Raw genomic sequence first — 19,311 nt, 5'->3', positions numbered from 1 at the left:
GGCTCATGTTCAGCCTGCAGTCAACCAGCACCCCGAGGTCCCTTTCACAAGCGCTGCTCTCCAGCCACTTGTCACCTAACCTGTACTTATGACAGCTATTCCTATGCCCCAAGTGCAAGACCTTGCACTTATCCACATTGAATGCCATCCTGTTGTCTCCTGCCCACTTCCATAGTCTGTCCAGATCCTTTTGGATCTGGAGTACCTGCTCCTCAGTTGTGGACATTGCCCCAGTTTTATATCGTCTGCAAATCTGATCAGCAGACTGCTCACCCCTTCTTCCATGTCATTGATGAAAAGATTAAACAAGGTCAGCCCCAGGACAAAGCCCTGGGGGACCCCGCTTGTCACTGGCCGCCATCCTGATGATTCCCCACTAATGGTTACCCTCTGTTTTCAGTCAGTCAACCATGCCCTAATCCACCCGACAGTGCTTTGGTGTATCCCAAAACTCCTCAGTTTCTCCACCAGGATATCATGGGGCACTTTGTCAAAGGCCTTGCTGAAATCCAGGTATACCACATCCACTGCATCCCCTCCATCTAGCCATCTTGAAACCCTGGCATAGAATTCCACAAGGTTTGTCTGGCAGGACCTGTTTTTGTGGAAGCCGTGCTGTGTGGCTGCCAGCCTCCCTTCCCTATCTAGCATCACTAGATCTCTCTCTATTATGAGCCTTTCCATTGTTTCTCCTACAATGGACATAAGGCTAACAGGGCTGTAATTCCCCATGTCGCTTCTACTACCCTTTTTGAAAATTGGGACCACTGATGCCACCCTCCAGTCCTCTGGAACTTCACCCGTTCTCTACAAGACCTCAAAAATGTAGGCCACCGGGCATGAGAGAACCCCTGCCAACTCTCTAAGTACTCTCAGGTGTAACCTGTCAGGGCCTGGCACCTTTGTAATGTCCAATGCCCTGAGAAGCCCCGCAACTTCTAGGGGAGATGACTCTAATTTGTGCTCCGAAGTCCCCAGCCTCATCTAATCTCCTATGCAGATCTCCCCCGTCCTGCTTTGGGGAAAATACAGAGGCAAAATAGTCATTTAGCATCTGTGCCTGTTCCCTTGTATCAGTCACTGGATCTCCTTCTTCCTTATTTAGGGGTCCTATTACTTGTCTCCCTTTCCTCTTCCTATTTATATGCTGAAAGAAGCCCTCTTTGTTGCTCTTGATATTCTTGGCAAGTCTCAGCTCGTAATCAGCCTTAGCCTTGCGAAGAATCCTTCTGCAATGGGCCTCCTCCTCCCGGTATACCTTTTGGTCTATTTCCCCCAGTACCCATTTCCTACGGAGGTTCCTCTTTCATCTAATCCCTCTAACCACCTCCCTTCGCATCCATGGCGGCACTCTCCTCCGCCTCCCCACCTTACTAACCAGAAGTATCGTCAAGGCTTGCGCCTCCAAAGCCTCCCTTTTGAGTGCCATCCACCCCTCCTCAACTCGCTTACCTTCCAGTAGCCTGTCCCAGAAGACTTTCCCCAGTCTGGCCTTCAGTTGGCCAAAGTTGGCCCTCTTGAAGTCCCAGCTTCTAGCGCTCGACCTGCTGCCCATCCCCAGTCCCCTGATCTCAAAGCAAAGGATGCAGTGATCACTCGCATCCAGAGCTCCAATCTGTACTTCATCTACCAGCTCCTCCCTATTGGACAAGACCAAGTCAAGGATGTTTCCCCCCCTCGTCGTCTCTCGGACCCTCTGTGTGAAAAACCTTCTCTCTATAGCTTCCAGGAAGAGACATGACCTGGCTGTCACCGCCGAGTGGGTCTCTGAACTAGTATCTGGGGGACTGCAATCTCCCATAATTACGGTGTCTCTCCCCCGAGATATCCTTAGAATCTGGCCTGTCGGATACTTGTTCTCCTATACTCAGCACCAGTCAGATCTCACCTAAGTACCATGTTCCGTTCTGAGCACCGAAGTTTTAAAAAGACGCAGAAAAGCTGGAGAGGGTTCAGATGAGGGCAATAAGGATGATCCAGGGACTGGAAGCTAAGCTAATCTGTGAGGAAAGATTAAGTGAACTGGGCATGTTCAGGCTTGAGAAGACTGAGGATGATACGAAGGCACGCTACAAGTACTTGAACAGCCATGACAAAGGAGGACAAGATCTCTTCCCGACCACTCCAGAGTGCAGGACACAGAATAATGAACAAGTTACAGGAGACCAGATTCGGGCTCGATACCAGGAAAAATTTCCTCACTGTCACAGCAGTGCAACAGTGCCACCTATTACCTAGGGAGGCTTGTGTGCCCCACACAAGAGGCATTCAAGAAGCAACTGGACAGTTTCGTCAGTGGGACGGTGTAAACTCGTGTCCTGCGACAGCAGGGGTTTGGACTCAATGGCCTTCTTTGCCCCTTCCAGCTCTGCTTTTCTAGTATTCCATGATCTGCCTGTGTCAATCTGCACAGCAGATTAAACACTCTAATTTAAAACAGTGTTGCACAAATTCCTAAGCATTCAATTTATACTTTATGAAAATCTGGCTGTCAGTTCCTGCTAAAAGGAGGCTAGGAAGAAGTGCAGATGCTGAAAGCTGGTGCTCGTGGTTCTCCAGGCAGCCATGTTATTACATATTTGCTTGAGGGGATCCAAGATCCTTTGCACCCCAGTTAAAGGGGAAAACACTGGGCCCAGAGCCGGAAAAACTTACCCCCATAAGGCAACGGCACATGTTGGCATAGGCAACGGAGAAGTTTGGCTCAGAGATGGCCTTCTCGAAGATGAGGTCGATGACGCCCTTGAGGCGTTCCTCTGTGTCAATAGACAGCTCTGTGACCTGCTTCATCAGCTGCTGGAACATCTGTGGTGTCAGCTTGTTCAGAATGCTACGCACACGCCGGAACAGTTCCTGAGGGGAGGTGACACAAGATGTGACGAGCAGGAAGAGCTTCCTGTACAAATCCCCTGCTGGCTCCACACCCGCTTCTCACACACAACGGCTCAGAAAACCCGGGCTGGTCTGGAGACAAGCTGCTTCTAACAGCCCCTGCACACGAGGGTGGCAAGTAAGGAGAGCGCCAGGCAGGAGCAGAGCTGTTGGGACCATCCTCGCCATTCAAGCGAGGTGCATTCAAGCTTCTGCCATTTAGAGGAATGCCAATCCACAGGGGTCTGGGGGTCTGGGGCTGGGAAGTGCCCACCCCTTCCCTTCTTGGTGCAGAGGGAAGAAAAGCCCACTCATTTTGGAGTCTCATCTATCTTCTCCTTTCCTGGTCCCCTGAAAATGACATTTAACTCTGTAACGAGGTGAAGAAGGAAACACTGTGGAGTCTCAACCTGGAAGGAAGGAAGGAAGGCTTTTCTGCCTCCAGGGTGGAATAGGAAAACTTCCTCTGAAGCAGCTAAACAGTCCAGAGCAGGAGTGTCCCCAAAATACCAATTATCCGTGCAAAGAGGTTGAGGAGACAAAATATAGTGACTGAACAACACCCACCAGCAGCTCTCTTTCAGCACCAAAACAATTGTGGGCAGCATGTTCTTTGGGAAATAAAAAACCATCTGTGAAGTACCTAAAAAGAAAGGTGAAAATCCCCCCCTCCCCCAGCTCCTTTTCATACACTAATTAGAAGAAAAGCGGTCTGGTTCTAGCATTAAATCCCATCTGCAACCTTTGGCTGAGCAACTTGAAGGGGAAAAGGCCCAGCTTCTGTCCTGCAGCTTTTGTTTCCTGCCACAGAGGACGGCACTCCTACTTCTCTATCCTCCTTTCCTTGGTGGCAAATGTGGAGTTCCCTTCTCTTTTCATTTCCCTTTGCCTTCCCATGGTGAAGGTGCAAACAAGAAACTGGGAGTTATGCTGTCCAACAGTCCCGAGACCCCAGCTGGTGTCCTTATTGCCCTTTGACTGCAGCATACCCACTGCTGGCCGGCCTTGTACTATTCCCGGACACCAGTTTTATGAGCTCAAGAGCTTTTACATCACTTCTTGTTGCTTAGCTTGCTTGCGCTGTAAATTACAGAGGAACCGTTGGATAGGAGAAGGGCCAACCCTACTGGGCCTAAGGCCCAGCTGCACCTCGGTGGCTCGAGCTGGCTGCCTAAGAGCACCCCCTGCAGTCAGCTGGCAGAAGGCTCGCCAAAGCTTTCTGTTCAGCCATACCTGAGTTTTTAAGTTCTCAGGATCCTCAGGCTCACTCGCTCGCTTGCTGCTGGGCTTCCAGGCTTTCTCAGCCTTGTTGAGCTTGACATCTTCGTTCAGAGACACTGTGGAGATAATCTTCCGCGTCTCCTTTCGCAGGCTTTGCTGTGAACGGCGCTGTCCTGGCCCTGCGGGCTGCAGTGGCAACAAATGGCGGGCGGGGGGGCAGGGCGGGGACAGAGCAGTGATGTCAGCGCTTCCTAGATGTCACGAGGACCCATCCCGCTGCACTTAAACATGAGCTTGGCAACAGCCAGGCATGCTGTGAGCCAGACAATGAGATGGAGAAGCGAACGGGACGCTTTTCGCTGCCTGCTCAGATCCTCAGTTCCATCACAGAGCATCAGTGGCCCAGACACGATGGCACTTAACTAGCAGATCATCACGCAGACAGAGAGAGCCAGGAGAGAGACACGGGCTGGCGGTACTTACCGGTCCACGGTTGGGCGGCGCTGGGCGGCCCAGGTTGGCGAAGGCGGGTGTGAAGTCTGGCCCACAATTCATAGTGTTCAGGCGCACGGGGTCCAGGGGCCGCAGGGGCATTTTGTTCGCCTGTCATGTTGAGAGGCAGGGAGAGCAAAGCACAAAAGGCACAGGTTCTGAGAGTCGGGGCCTCAGCGGCATCAGTCTTCTAGTGGCTTGCTGGCTTTTGAAAGTCTACTGCTCAGGAGAGCACAGGCCTAATGCCACCCAGGTAACCAGCTTCCACCCTCTGGGATCGGCACTGGCACTGGCACTCCCCGCCCGCCCCTGCCCCGTGGGGCAATGCCAAGGCTGTCCCAAGACTGTGCCTAGGGTATAGTCTTGTGGCTACACCAGAGCAGTTTCTGCTCCCTTTCGGGTAAATCCAGCTGCAGATGTGGCACTCACCTTTTCCAGGACCACCTCGGTGATGTGCGGCAACCCCTCCGGCTTCTGCATGCTGGCAAAGATGAACTGGAAGCCCAGCAGGAACTCCCGGTCATATCTCTTCTTCTCTTCTGGGTTCAGAGGCTTCCACTGCTCTGTTAATGGAAGAAGGGTGGAGAGAAGCAAACTGAAGCGCACTGCCTCTTTTGCCAGGGTTCACACTCATGCCAAGAGAAGGTCAGACACTCCCCAGAGCAGCAACGCAACAACTTCACTCCTTCACAGGACAGTGAAGGCTGAGCATCCACAAGCACCATACAATTCTGACAACCAAACTTTGGCAATTGTCAGGACCCTGCCTCTCCCTGCGTGGTGTGAAGTTAGGGACAATTTCCTTGCTGTACAACTCAGCTCCACATTTGGAACTGGAAAGAAGGGCAGGTTAAGATTTGGTTCTTCGCCCTCCTCTCCAACTTGAAGCTGGTTTAGGGTGGGGAAGTTGTAGAGGCCTCAGAAGACCATGGCTCCTGTACCCCTGCTGCATCTGTGAGGAAGTCTTCCAAAGGTAACAGCATACTCGCCATGGAAAGCAACAGGCTATTAAATACCATCTTTCTGGCAACCAGACTCCTCCACTGTCTTTCCGACCCCTCTACTCATATGCCCGCAGCCTGATTATCTAACCCAAACTTGCTTGATCTCTCTGACTTGCAGAGAGTCTGCCCAGCTTCTCTGCTCTACATAGCATCCGCAGCTGCTAAACTACAACTGCAATACAGTCACATTGGTTCTTTTTCATATAGGCAGAAATTTTAAGATGACTGAGGCTTGGAAGGACAGCAATGGAGGAACTAAAAGAGATCATCCAATGTTTTGATGGAGACTAGGGCCAAGGTCATTCATACCATTATATACCCAATCACCATGTGTCGGTGTGAAAGTGGGACAGTGAAGAAAGCTGACAGGAAGGAAAAGGATGCGTTTGAAACACGGTGCTGGAGGAGAGCTTTGCAAGTTCCCTGGACTGACAGAAAGAGGAACAGGTGGGCCTTGGATCAAATCAAGCCACTGCTTTCCCTGCAAGCAAAACTGGCCAGCCTGAGCCTATCGCACTCTGGGCACATCATGAGACAGCAAGACACCCCCTTTCCACGCGAGGGAAAGCTGAAGGCAGAAGCAGAGAAGGAAGACCAAATGTGAGATGGACGGACTCCATGAAGGAAGCCACAGCCTGGAATTTGCAAGAGCTGAGCCAGGCTGTGTGGATAGAACATTGGGGGGGGGGGGGGTTATTCACAGGGTCACCATTGGCTGGAGAGGACCTGATGGCACGGAACAACAACTGCTCCCTATGGGGTCACAATACCTTCCACCCAGGCAGTCCATTCGGAAGGACTGGGGTATCTCACAGATGAATCCTCTGAAGCTGTAATACATTCATGGCATTCCCCACCAAGTGTTCCCTGCCCGGGGGGGGCTTCTGGTGCCAAGTCAGCACAGCTGTCCAAGTCAGGGCAGCCCTGTATCCCCAGGCATTCTCCGCAAACCATGATTCCACCCAAGCCCTCACAAAACAGGCCTGCAATGCACAAACGGCCCTTCATTGGTTCTCAGCATTCAAGGGGCAGGATAGGTGGAGCGGGGTTTCTACCAAGCTGCTGCAACGGTCCAAGAAAACCCAACAGTTCCCAGATCATGAGTCTGCTCAGATCCTCAGATCCATCATGGTGTGTCAGTGGCCCAGACACGATGGCTCAAAATGGAGGTCATCACTGGAGGCTCAACGGGAAGCCATGAGGAAAGGATTCTGGCTGCAGCCCCGTCCAGGCTCACCTGTCTTGTAGTCATACTTCTGGCCCGCTGGCTTGACCTTCTCAGGGTCTAGCTTATCCTCCTTCTCTTCCCACGTTTCCTCGGCCTCCTCCTGGGCGCGTGCTGGGGCAGGCTCCTCAGGCTCTGGGGCTGGCACCGGGGGGTTGTTCTCTGTCTCAGGGCCTCCCTCACTGACCTATGAAAGCAAGCAGGAAGAGCGAATCAAGAAAGGCCAAGGACAGGACCCAACATCCATGCCAGCTGGGGCTGAATGGCCAAACAAGGTGCAGCAAAGCCCCTAAGCGGGCACCCCGGCCAGATCCTGCAACTCAAACCATTCCCTTCTGTGGGTCACAGAATGTTATCTGGCCCCCTTGCACCACCCCAAGCCCCCTGAACCTAAGGCACATCGGCACTTCTGAATGCAAGCCGGGCTGAATTATCATGGCTAACGCACAAGAAATTGCGGGAGCTGGTTCTGCAAGCCTGTTGCCTGTTCCTTCAGCACTGGGTGCCTGCAAAATACACCCTTGAGCAGGGCCATGAGGCCTGATGAGCATTCTTGGCACCCAGTCTCCTAGAGGCATCCTCCTGCCTCTTACACCAGTCTCTGGGGAAGTCGGAGGGGGGAGGGGGTGCTCTTGCATCCATGTTCTGATTGTGCATTGCCACTGACAAGGGACCAAACGGCCCCTCGATCCGATCCAGCACGACTGCTCTTACATCCTTACAGCAATCAGTTTAACCCTGTTTAATCTGCACAAATTAGAGCTCTGATGCTTTATTTTTATGCTGGGTGGGCTACTTAACCAACAATTTATTATTTATTTATCAAAACATTTTTATGCCGCCCCATTCGCCGAAGCCTCGGGGCGGCTTACAACAATAAATAAAAGTAATTATAATATAAATTACAATAAATATAAACATTAAAAATCCAAAAAATACAATATAAAATAAGCCGCCCTGGCCAGATAAGATCAAATAATACTAACAGTTAAAACGCCGCTTCAATAAAAAGGTCTTCGCCTGGCGCCGAAAAGCAAATAACAATCAATTTTTCTGTTGTACCCCAGTATAAATAATTGTTTTGAAAGCTTGGAAAGACTGCTTTTGTCTGTTAATGGCTTTAATGGGAAGAGACAGAAGTTTAGCACAGCAAACACAGTTTTGATTACAACATACGGTGATGTACAGGGAAATGAACATGAAGAGCGCATGAATCGGTAGCAGCCTGACTGAAGGAACAAAAGCCATGCCAAGGTCCTGAAACAAGCGTTTAGCTTTATCCAAGTGATGGAGATGTTCTGAAGGTCTGTGATACACTTTTAACTAGGCACTGATGGTGGAAGTATACTCGCCACCTTGCACAGAAATGTTCAAAAGACCTTATTAGCTTGCATTTGACATGCAGTTGCATCAATGTTGAACAAAATCAGGAAGGCAAAATTAATTGCTTACTATACTGGTATCTTCTCATTATTAAAAGTGGGGTGGGGGCAGAGATACATATGCAGGATACTAAATACTCTTTCTTCTTTCTGGGATTGCTAGCAGGCCCTCCATCTGGGTTTGGAGGTTTCATAAGGAAAGCCAAGCTTTTTCAAAATACTGAAATCTGAAGCCAATGTTGCACTTGCTTGTACAGCTGTGGAATCCAAAACAATTTCTTGCATTGCCACCAGTCCCAACACTTACTTTAAAAGCAGCCTTGTACTGAAAACTGCTAGCCAGAGGTAATGAGGAACTGCACGCAAGCAAAAGCATGGAATGTCACGCAGGCAAGAGAGCAAGCCGGAAGAAGCTGAAATACTCCTTCCTTCTCTGCACTCTTAGGGAAATTTAACTTCCTCGTTTTCCTCTGCCAGACCACAGCAGGCTGGCTAAACATCTTGCAGACTAGTACTTGTGGGATTATTTACAACACTCATCTAGAAACCCAAACCCAAACCAACAGGCCTCATGTGGGAAATGCTGCTGATGCTGCTCATAAGATCAGCGCTTAACAAGGATTCCTTAGGTGGGGGCAGAGATGGGCAATCTCAGCACAGAGCAGGTGACCATCGCAGGTGGTAGCACCCAGCTAGACGGCCACCATCATCCTTCAGGCTCCCATCTACTGGCTGGACAAGCCACATACCTCTTTGAAAGCATCCAACAGGTCTCCAACCGCCTCCTTTTTGTTCAGGTCCTTCAACTTCCGCTTCTTCTTTGGCACCGATACAGCCACTAGATATAGTGAAGGTAAACGTTAGACCCCTAATGAGGGCCGGTGTCATGTTGAGAGAACTTGACTGGGGACCCAGGAGATCCGGGCCCTACTCCTCACTCAGCCATGGAGTGATTTCGGGCCAGTCACAGACCCTCAGACCATCCTACCTCACAGGGATGCTATTGGGAGGATAAAATGGCACTAGGTAAGTCACCCTGGGATTGTCACAAGAGGAAACAAGGTGGGCTATAAATGCAACGCAGCACAATAATAATCGACAATGAATGACAGCTGCCTCTCCTCCAAGGTCACAGGGTAGTTATAGCAGCTCAGCACGGGAAGGCTGTAAATTAACTGCATGCAGTCCATCCATCAGGGCAACGTCATGCAGGCGATTATGCTGTTGACACGCACACACCAGTTACCACCTCCCTGAGAAAAGTTGTGTCGCGCTTGCTGTGCACATGCTGCAATGCTGGATAGAACCTTACAAATCCTAGAACACTGAGGCGAGAGACAACCAAACCCCAAGTGCAGAAGACCCTACACACACTGGGGATGATTGTTTCTTGGTATTCAAGAGACTCCTTCCAGATCCTTGGCAGTCACAACCATACAGATGTTTAGACAGGGAAAAATTCTGGAATACTGAAAGCTGCATGGAACCAAGGGCTCTCTCTTCCCCCCATGTCTCTTAATATTGTCTAAAAGTTCTGCAGGAAAATCTGTACTGAGACAATCCAGTATGTTTTAATGACCCTTGTCGTAGATGGAAGGTGTCCAGCGGTGATGCAAGACTGCAGAAGACTCTGAACAGAAAGGGTGTCAAGGGAGCTGGACTTTGGACCTCAGTAAGACTGAACTGGTCATTTAATTTTTTAAATGCATTAAAAACAGAGGAGTAGCAACTTGTGGTCCTCCACCTACATACTTGGAAGTAAAGACATGGGCTGTAACAAAGCATTTTCCATCCCCTTTTGACAGGTTAAAGACTGGAAAGATTAAAAACCCTCCCCTCCCGCAATGCAATGGATTGAAAATGAGCAGCTCTTTCAACATCTGAGTGGATACAATAAATTTTACCCTTGAATGGACAAATATATGGATATTTGGTCTGCCTTGGTGAAGCTTACATATAACTGATGCATTTATATCTATGTGGGTACATGGAGAGATAGACAGATGTAGTTATATATTCCTTAAGATTTTGTAATACCTTGTTTTAGTGAAATTCACAATGAAAAGAATTAAGAAGAGGTTCTGGTTCCAGCCAAATCTCAGCATTAACTCCAATGGGAGCATTAGGCCGTAACATCTGGATGGCCACAAGCTTCCCACCCCAGGCCACCCTAAGTTACTGGGGACGGCTGCATAGCACAGCTGTCCTTGCCCTTTCACTGGCTGCTCCAGGCATGCTCCATTCACCTTGTGTGGGCGCCTCCAGGGCCTCCGGGGATGCAGCGGCAGGCGGGACACCCTGCTCTGGCACCTCTGCGGGCTCCTCCTCCTCCTCTGCCTCCTCCTCCTCTGCCTCCTCCTCCTCTGCCTCCTCCTCCTCTGCTTCCTCCTCCTCTGCTTCCTCCTCCTCCTCCTGCTGCTCCGGCTCCTCTGCTTCAGCAGGAGTGGCGGCCAGTGGGGCCACCACCTCCTCAGCCTTCACTTCCTCAGGCTCAGAGATGGGGCTGACATCTGACACAGGGGGCTCCTCCTCAGGCTCCTCAGGCTCCTGCTTGCCCAGGGCACCCAGTTGGTAAGGCATGGCCAGCTCCTCGGGCTGGGCGATGGGAGACTCCATGGCCAAAGCGGCCTCAGGAGGATGGGCCTCCGGCACAGGCTCCAGCACAGCATCCTCCTCCAGCACTCCATTGGACTCCACCGGCACCTCGGCAGCCTCCTCCAGTGATGGCGGCGGGGTGGGGGGAGCACCTAGCAGCAGGACAGGAAGCTCCTCGGGCGGGGGAGTCTCCTGCAGGGCAGTCACAGGCTCCGCCGGCACCTCCTCTTCCTCCGTCGGCATTTCTGGCTGGGAAGGAAGCTCCAGAATTGGGCTAGCAGCTGCCTCCTCCCGCGACTCTGTGTCCACGACGGGGGCTTCCTGGGGGAGCATGGGCCCCCCTGGCACTGTAGTGGTGGTGCTAGTGGGTTCAAGGATATCGGTGGGGACCTCCGGCAGCTCCTCTGTAGTGTCCACTTCCTCGGGGCTCTCTGGATGGGCCAGCGCCACAGCGGCTGGCAGCACCGGCTCTGCCTCCGGTATGAGGGGTGGCGGGGGAGACGGGGACGCCGATTTACTGGTCTCCAAGGAAACGGGGTTCGTTAGAACCGGGCCAGCTTTTGGGCGATCGTCTGCAAAAGGGAGGAGATGGCATATTAAGGACTGAGGTGCATGGGCAGAAAGCAACTGTGATCGCCAGCCTTTAAAGAAGGGGTGCAGACCCTCTGGCCAGGGGGCCAAATCTGGCCCTCTGGGATTGCCCAGGAGACCTCAGCCTTTCCCTCTGCCCCACCTCTTCCTCCATCACCAATTGTCTAGTGGCTTCCCAGCTTTGGTGTAGTTATTCGGCTATTCCAAAAGGTTTAAAATGACTCTCCTGAGGATTCAGGATAAAATATGCTATTTCAGTGAGTCCCCTTTGTGCCCTCTGGTTCTGCCCACCAGGGGATCCCCACACACGCTGCCCAGGCACTTCCAAAAACGAATTTGTTCCCCGGGCAGGAAAGAGGTTCTATACCCCTGGCTTTAAAGTCAGATCATGTGGCTAGTCATCCAGGATCTTCCCTTCCAGGTCAAGAGGACCCAACCAGGTTCCCGTGGATTGGCTGGCAACCTTACTGGACTCACTCTGCAAACTGCTTTGCAAATAGGAGTGGAGAAGCAAATGAAAAACAAGTTATAGAACTATTCCAAGGAAGCCTAAAACATCAGTCTAACTATGGCCATGTCCACAGAATAGGGCGGATTGCGGAAGCAATCATTATCTTCCTTTCTCTTGTTTATGGCTTGAATTCCCAAGAGGAGGAGAAAGATGAACATACAAGATTAAAAGAAGGAAAAAGATGACCTCACATAGAAGAAGCTTTAATCTAATTAAAGATTAGCTTGAGGTGAAAAGGCTGAAGGTTTCAAATGCCACCTCTCTTCCTTCCTTCAAATTTCTCCCTGCTTAGTTCCTGTATCCCTCTGTAATTACACGTAAGCCTCTTCAGGAGTACTTTAAGGAAAGGCAGGGTTCTAATGTATTAAATAAAAACTAAAATGAACATTAAAAACGACACACATGTTCTTTCTTGGTTTATACCTGCTCCCATCCACATCTCCTTCCTGAGTTATCTCTGCTGTATTCAATCGTGCAGCATACGCTCAAGGAGGAGGGCTCTGGCCATTGAGCTACACTGCTGCTTCATAGGTTCTGTGAGTATTTTATGAGGAGGACTCCTCGGCTACCCAAGCACGTCTGAATAATGAAGTTTCATCTTGCTTCTAAGCAAGCTTCCCCCAGCAAGACACCCTCTGGATGTTTTGCATCACAATGCTCAGAATTCCTGCCCACTCGCCATAGTGCATAAACTTTTTGTCCGAAGTTGCCTAGGACTGTGGCAAGTCAAGCCATAAACGTCACATGCAGCTAAACAGCCGATCTTCTCCTAGAACGGCCGCCTATTGCTTCCCACTCAGCTTCAGGCTTGTTGTCCTTTGGGAGACCCTGCCTCCTAGTGGCCAGAGAGGAGAACACATGTTCCCGGGAGCTATTATCAGACTATGGGAACTCACAAATTCCTGAAACCATAATAGAATCTGCTTTGGGAAATACTGAACGTAAGAGGAACCTGCACCCTAATGAGTCACTCTAGCCTTCGTTAGGAAGGAAAAATGTGGACCCACTTCAAAGGATCCTCTTTTTAGTGCCCGATTATGCCAAGCCAGAATCATAACAGCCCTGGCACACAAAGAACTCTGCTGTGAACTTTCAGTCCCAGGGGTAAAATAAAATATTAACCCACCAATGAAGCAAAATACAGCTCGTAACAGTGATAAAGGAGGCACAAGGAGAGAGAGATGGCCTGATGAGCGAGATCTCCTGAAAGCTCTGAAGGCTGATGCCTTCATTGGAAGTAGTAACAGACAGAACCCCAAATCAGGAAGGTTTTTATTCTGCAAGTCAAGATTCTGAATGAACTAAAATTCGGTAGGAAGAAGTAAAATCTCAGACAGCATTAGGAATACAAGTATGAGATTCATTACTGAAATTGTTCTGCAACTGTTTTCAGTCTTTTATTTTTGCTATTTAGGAATCCCATTAGAAATGGGGGGGATGGGAGCACAGCACAGCACCATGCTGGCGATCCCTGGGGGATACAAACATATTCTACAACACAGCAACAAAACCCACAGTTGTGAGGAACCTCAGTCATGGGACACAAATCTGGTCCTCCAAAACTCCCCAGGGGCCCCCATCTCCTCCTCCTCCTCCTCCTCCTGGCTCCACCATCGTTCTCCCAAGCCCTGATTATCTAACATTTGCCTTGTGTCTGTGAAGTTTCTCCCCTATTGCAAAAGACTGAAATGCTTTTCCTAAGGCTTATTTGCAGGCAGTAGGAGTTTTAAGCTACAACACATTGGTCTTTCTACTTCACCCACCACTGGAATGTGACCACTGAAAGTTCTCTGCATGTACACACTGCCCAGGCCTGACATACAGGCCCACAGGCTTTATCTGCTCATAACAAAATGGCGCAACGCAAATAATATTTTGCTCAGTTTTCTGGAAGTCCCAATGCTCATGCAAAGCTTTACAAGGAAAGAATGGATGCTGCATGGGGTTTTCAAGAGTCAAAGTAACTGCCACAGAAGCAGAACAAAACTGGCAACGTGAGGCCACTCTGCTAGCCCAGATGTTTAATTTTTTTAAGCTAAACTGATGCGAGTTTGAAATCTGAATGCCAGTTGGCTTCACTCCAACAAACAAACAAAATTGTGTGCCATTAAGAAAGACTGAACAGAGCCATTTGTAAGGCAAAATACTAGATGTATAAGCATTTTCAGATAGGTTGCATAATCATTTGTTCAAGCCTCACCCACTGACAAATCAGGTTTGCACCCAGACTAGGGACTTCCCCATCCCTGGCTGCCGGTTCAAACTAAGCAACACAGATAGAGGAATGGAGATAAAGATCTTAAACTCAGGATGCTGAATTTTGTGTGGGGCCAAGCTCTCCATCACATCTCCTCCGTGGAGAAGGAACTCTTACTGGCCCAGCCCCTCATTGGTCATTTCCTTGAATTCTATCCACATCACACTAACTGGACAGAGGGAGGGGAGAATTATCCCTCACTCTACCCAATTTTAGCCAAACCCAGTTCTCTATCAGATTTTGTACCTGGCCGGACAATGACAGCTACATGTGGTGTCTCTCCATTGGCCTGCGGCTCTGGACCACTTCCAGCCTGTGAAAACAGACAAGTAATAAGGGTTAAGGAATGCCCAGGGAGGTGAAGAGAGCCCCACCATCACCACCACCTGTACCACGTTCCTTGATGCTATCCAGTTACATCCCTGAGGTGCCCAAGGGTGTTCACCTCTGTGAGTGCATGTTTGCATCTGATAAGCATCTTCATCTGTATGTGGCACACAGGGAAAGGCACAACCTCCTCCTTTTGCGGTGCATGAAAGGCTCAAAAGACACCAGGGCAGCTGCAGGACTGCCTCCACTGCTGCGCCTTTGAGGCAGCCTAAGCACCTCTAGATCGCAATGTCACAACACTGAGAAGCCACAGTGCCTGCCCTCACACCCCAGTCTCAGGAGGTGACCTGGGGCGAGACCAAAGTCTGGGTTGCCACTGTAGCCAGCCAGAATTTGGGAGGCCCTGTGCATCACCCACTGCAATGCAAACTCCTTCATAAAGGAAAGGGTGTATAGTGAAATCCTTTTGCCTCTTCTGAATTCATGAAGAAATGCTCTGCCTCTAAGCAAGCTTGCTCGCTTGCTTGCTTGTCTGGAGTTTTTATACGCCGTCCCATCGCTTAACGCCTCAGGATGGCTTACATAAATAAACATAAATAGACAACATAGTGCCCAATACAAATACAAAAAATACAAATTACACAAATTAAAAACCCTGATTCATTCTGCCTGGAAGTTAAAACCTATAGATAATATTAACCGTTAAAATATTGTTTAAATAAAAAGGTCTTAGCTTGGTGCTGAAAAACAAATAATGACGGCACCAGGCGGACCTCTCTGGGGAGCGCATTCCATAGATGGGGCGCCACTGCAGAGAAATCCCTCCTCCGGGTACTTTGCCTCCTGATGTCTTTCATGGAGGGTTCCCGGAGCAGGGCCTCTGCCGCCAATCTCAAGGGGCAGGAGGGCAAATATCAGACTTATCAGACTGCCTCTAGACTCTGCCTGCACCACCAGCTTAATAAAGTTTATTTGCAAGCTTCTATCACAAAATGGGGGGACGGACCCTGTTTTCCCCCCAAAATGTCCACTTTCCCCATTAGATCCTTTGTACTGATTTAGAATATTGGTTTGATTATCCATTGTACAGTTTAAAGGTCATATGTTACTTTCCATATTGCAACCAACAGTTAAGGGATCGATGTTTCAACATTTAGGAAAATAAAGATGTGTGTCACCATCAGCAGCCCCCTCCTGTCACCCTCCAGCTCTAATAAAGCATTTCACAGCAGCACAGAAAAGCAGAGTTGGACGGGGCCTACACGGCCACTGCGTCCACCACCTCCCTAGGTCACGGGCTCCATCATGGTACTGCTCTTAACATTCAGGAAGTTTTTCCTGATGCCCAACCAGAACCGGGGCACTTATTCTGTGCCCTGCAGTCTGGGTGACTGAGACGAGGTCCTGGCCCTCCCCTGTATGGCAGCCTCTCAAGCAGCTTATCTCCCCTCAGCCACTCAATTCAACTCCCACCCGGCCCTAAGCAATTTTAGAGCCTACCTGAAGTCATGGCCCCTACCTCTGCAAGGAAAGAGTCCTCAGGAAAGGAGGGGCCAATTCAAGCCTCCCCTGCTTTCTTCAGGGGATGCAGTCCAACCACCTCCAGGAGTACAACCATGCTGAGGACTTAATGCAGCTTTCCCCCAGCAGATGCTCTCAAGATTTTTTGTATTACAATCCCCAGCATTCCTGACCATTGTCCACACAGACTGAGGCTGATGGGAATCAAAGTCCACAGCATGATGTTTGGGGTGCTCTGATCGACCCACCACATACAGGCTCAGCCTCTTTCCATTTTGGAATTCATTTCTGCAAATGCCATGGCTTAAAAACACAAGCAGACCAATTCTACCCAGGAGGTTCACACGGCAACATGCATGTACCCATGAAAGAGACAGGTCCAGGTTTGGGGATGCTCGGAAGAGAGACATTTTACAAAATGTCTGAACCGACCGCAAGATCACGCAGAGAGAAGGGACTAGTAAAGCGCTCTTTGCAGGGAAAATTACAGAGCAACACCCAAAGACTAACCTACAAAGCACTTCAATCTATATCAGGTGTTGAGGGCACAGAACTCGGCCAGCTTCCAAAGTTAAAACCTCACCACCGCACAAGTAGCTGCAGCCTGTCCCTGGAGTGTAACCCCTGCCCGACCTGCTTGGGGAAAGGCCAGCATGAGCCAACCAAATGCCGGATTTCAAGCTCCTGGCACCACAAGCCACAGGAATGGCACTATTATATTCCCTCACGAGCTTCACTGAAAGGATGGGGCACAACTGCTCATGGGGAACTGGCTGTGTGGACTGCCCCACAATCCTCATCTTTGAACGAACAGAAAAAGTGGGGCATGACCAGAGTATGAGGGACTCCTTAGCAGAAGAGGATGAAGAACGTAGCAGAGGCAGTGGAGTATTTCTTACCTGTGGAGGAGTGGGGGTAGAGGAAGTTCTAGCACCAGACATTATTTCCTCTGTGATATCCTTGCCACCTTGATTTGGATCTCGTATTCGGATCTGTCAGGCCGTGAAAGAAGAGAAAAACTTGATGTAAGCAGGGCTAACAAAAGTTTTCCAGACGCAGGGCACTGTCACTTTCCTTCAGCTACTGAATGCTGTTGAATGCTAAAGCACTACTTGCTTGCCACCCTCAACGTGAGCAAAGAGATGCCTGCAGGACACATTGCATGCAGGTGGGATAGAGGCACAAAATGGGACCAGCCCTATGGGAACAGTGCACAAGCAGACCACCCTTTTCCCAACAGTGGCCAGCTGGATGCCACGAGGAAACTCACAAGCAAGGTACAGAGGAATGAGCTGTTTCCAGTTTGTCTCTGGCCCTTGAAGATACCCTGTCTCAAAATACAGACATTCCATTTAGCTCTGTATAGCTATCCCATTAAGCAGGACCAAGCTGGAGCGACAAAAGATCTCTCGAGTCAAGCATGCTGCTTCCACAGCAGTCCATAGGAAACCTACAAGCAGGACGCAATTGCAGCACCTCCTTCTGGTTCATGTTCCTCAGTAACTGTCGCTGAGGAATACCGCCTCTGATGTCGGGGTGAACAGACACCCATCGCGGCTAGCAGAGGCAGCTTTATCTCCCATGAATCTGTCTACTGAGAAACCCAACCTCCATGCATCCACCTAATTCTGTTTTATAGGCAACCCCACCCCTTGCGGACCCATGGTCCAGCAGAGCTCTTACAGGAGCTGGGAACCTCAGAGGCAATGAGCAGAGAATCAGCCTGTCCAGCTGCCGATGGTCCACGTGGAGGCCTGAACAAAACCGACAACAACGTGTGCTTGGCAAGGACCTCACACCATCCATGACAGGGGGCCAACCTCGCTCAAGTCAGCTGCCATGTTGTTTAAAGCTTGGCACGCTTCCCAGGCTCTCCGGCCCTACCACAGGGCTGAGGCCAGGAGGAAGCCGACTCCTCCTCCTGGCCCTGCGCGCCCAGGGTGGGTGGCTGCAGGAGGGAGCAAAGGGGAGACAGATCCTTAGCAGCCACCGATGAGGTCACAAGCAAGCTCTGTTTGCCAGGTCTGGACACAGCAGCTGAGTGAGCAAAGGCACAGCTCAAGCAGGCAGCCCCCTCCCAGGATGCGAGGGCTTGCAACTGAGGCGGAGGCCCACTGCACCTTGAGAAAAACAAGCTGGGCGTCAGAGGAGAACACAACACGAAGCCTTCCCTCTGCACCCCCTCCCTCATGGGACAGCACTCCCCCCGCAACTATCTTTCCCAATAGGACAGTCCATGCTTCTGAGGTATCCTGGACCATGTCACAATGCTCTGGGAAATGCACTCACTCATTGGCTAGCTCCACGCTTAAGAGGGGTACCTGTATCAGGCCCTCGGGATGTATTAATGTTTGGTCCTCCTCTTGCTACAAGCTAATCTCCACCAGTGCCACCCAGCAGTTGATGTCTGTAAAGCAATCAGTGTGAAAGCTACTGCGAAAATGCTGTAGCTCAGAGGCAGAGCACGTGTTTTACATACATAAGACCCCTAATTCAGTCCCTGATCCCTTGGAAGGCAAGCCTGGAAGGTCTCTGGCTTGAGACACCGAAGTGCCACAACAAGGCAGGTGCACAATACTGAGTTCATGTGACCCACGGACTCACTGGAATACCACTTTAAATAGACTCATCCTTCTACTGAAGACCTAAAATGCACAAAATGTCTCGCCTGTGCTATTTAAATCAAGCATGATGGATATTTTTTAGCACTGGGGCCACATTTGCTGGTGGCTCATCATCTGCAGTCACCAAACCACCCGTGGAAAGGGACAAGGCAAACAGCAGGTAATGCCACCTCACTGTCTCACAAGCAAGCACGCAAGAGAAAACACAACCTTCTTTCAAGTTTCACAGGCAAACTGGTGGAATTAAAAAATAACCCTACCTCCTTCCCAGGGTGGCTTCCAAAGACGGCACTGGCTGCCCCTTGACCTCTCACAGTTGCCCATCCTTGACCTAAAGAGATTCTTCAGGTACGGGGGCAATGTAAAACTGCGAACTTGTTTGAACAGGAATGACTGCCATCTTCCTGTCCTGCCTCGTGAGCTTCTATCTGGAGAAGGACCAGGTGGACCTCAAGTCTGACTGAGCAAGAACAGTAAATGAAGCCCGTGGATGCCAGTGTAACTGAAGCAGGAGTGTTGGACCTCTTTCATCCCAGGGGCCACGTTCTGTTTCAGGGAAGCTCTGCAAGGCCACATTCCAGTGGGGGTGGGGCCAAAAGTAAAAGAGGTGTGGCTAAAATCCCCCCCCCCCTTTTTAAAGTTTACAGCTCTTCCTACAGGCAACTAAACGTTAAGAGAAGCATTGCA

General features: G+C 50.2%; 1 protein-coding gene and 2 non-coding genes across 11 annotated transcripts in view; all 3 read right to left on the bottom strand.

Annotated features, from left to right (window-relative positions):
- Positions 1–19,311, bottom strand: part of EIF4G1 (eukaryotic translation initiation factor 4 gamma 1) — a 75,363-nt gene that overhangs the window by 18,687 nt on the left and 37,365 nt on the right. For all 9 annotated transcript variants that reach the window (XM_044434379.1, XM_044434377.1, XM_044434383.1 and 6 more), the window contains 9 exons: positions 16,900–16,992; positions 14,396–14,462; positions 10,442–11,362; positions 8,945–9,033; positions 6,826–7,000; positions 5,014–5,147; positions 4,576–4,695; positions 4,105–4,278; positions 2,656–2,853 (listed from right to left, as the gene is read on the bottom strand). In XM_044434379.1, the coding sequence (XP_044290314.1) occupies positions 2,656–2,853; positions 4,105–4,278; positions 4,576–4,695; positions 5,014–5,147; positions 6,826–7,000; positions 8,945–9,033; positions 10,442–11,362; positions 14,396–14,462; positions 16,900–16,992 (1,971 nt within the window). The remainder of the gene's footprint in view (positions 1–2,655; positions 2,854–4,104; positions 4,279–4,575; positions 4,696–5,013; positions 5,148–6,825; positions 7,001–8,944; positions 9,034–10,441; positions 11,363–14,395; positions 14,463–16,899; positions 16,993–19,311) is intronic.
- On the bottom strand, positions 4,456–4,533 carry LOC123025712. The gene has a single exon (XR_006415165.1). It is a non-coding gene; the product is annotated as a small nucleolar RNA SNORD66 (small nucleolar RNA).
- LOC123025711 lies at positions 6,694–6,770 on the bottom strand. Its single transcript, XR_006415164.1, has one exon. It is a non-coding gene; the product is annotated as a small nucleolar RNA SNORD66 (small nucleolar RNA).

Source organism: Varanus komodoensis, unplaced genomic scaffold (genome assembly GCF_004798865.1).
Source record: "Varanus komodoensis strain SLA01 unplaced genomic scaffold, ASM479886v1 scaffold28, whole genome shotgun sequence".
Lineage (NCBI taxonomy): Eukaryota > Metazoa > Chordata > Lepidosauria > Squamata > Varanidae > Varanus > Varanus komodoensis.
Note: the sequence above shows the minus strand (reverse complement) of the source record. Positions and strands in the feature narration are given on the sequence as shown.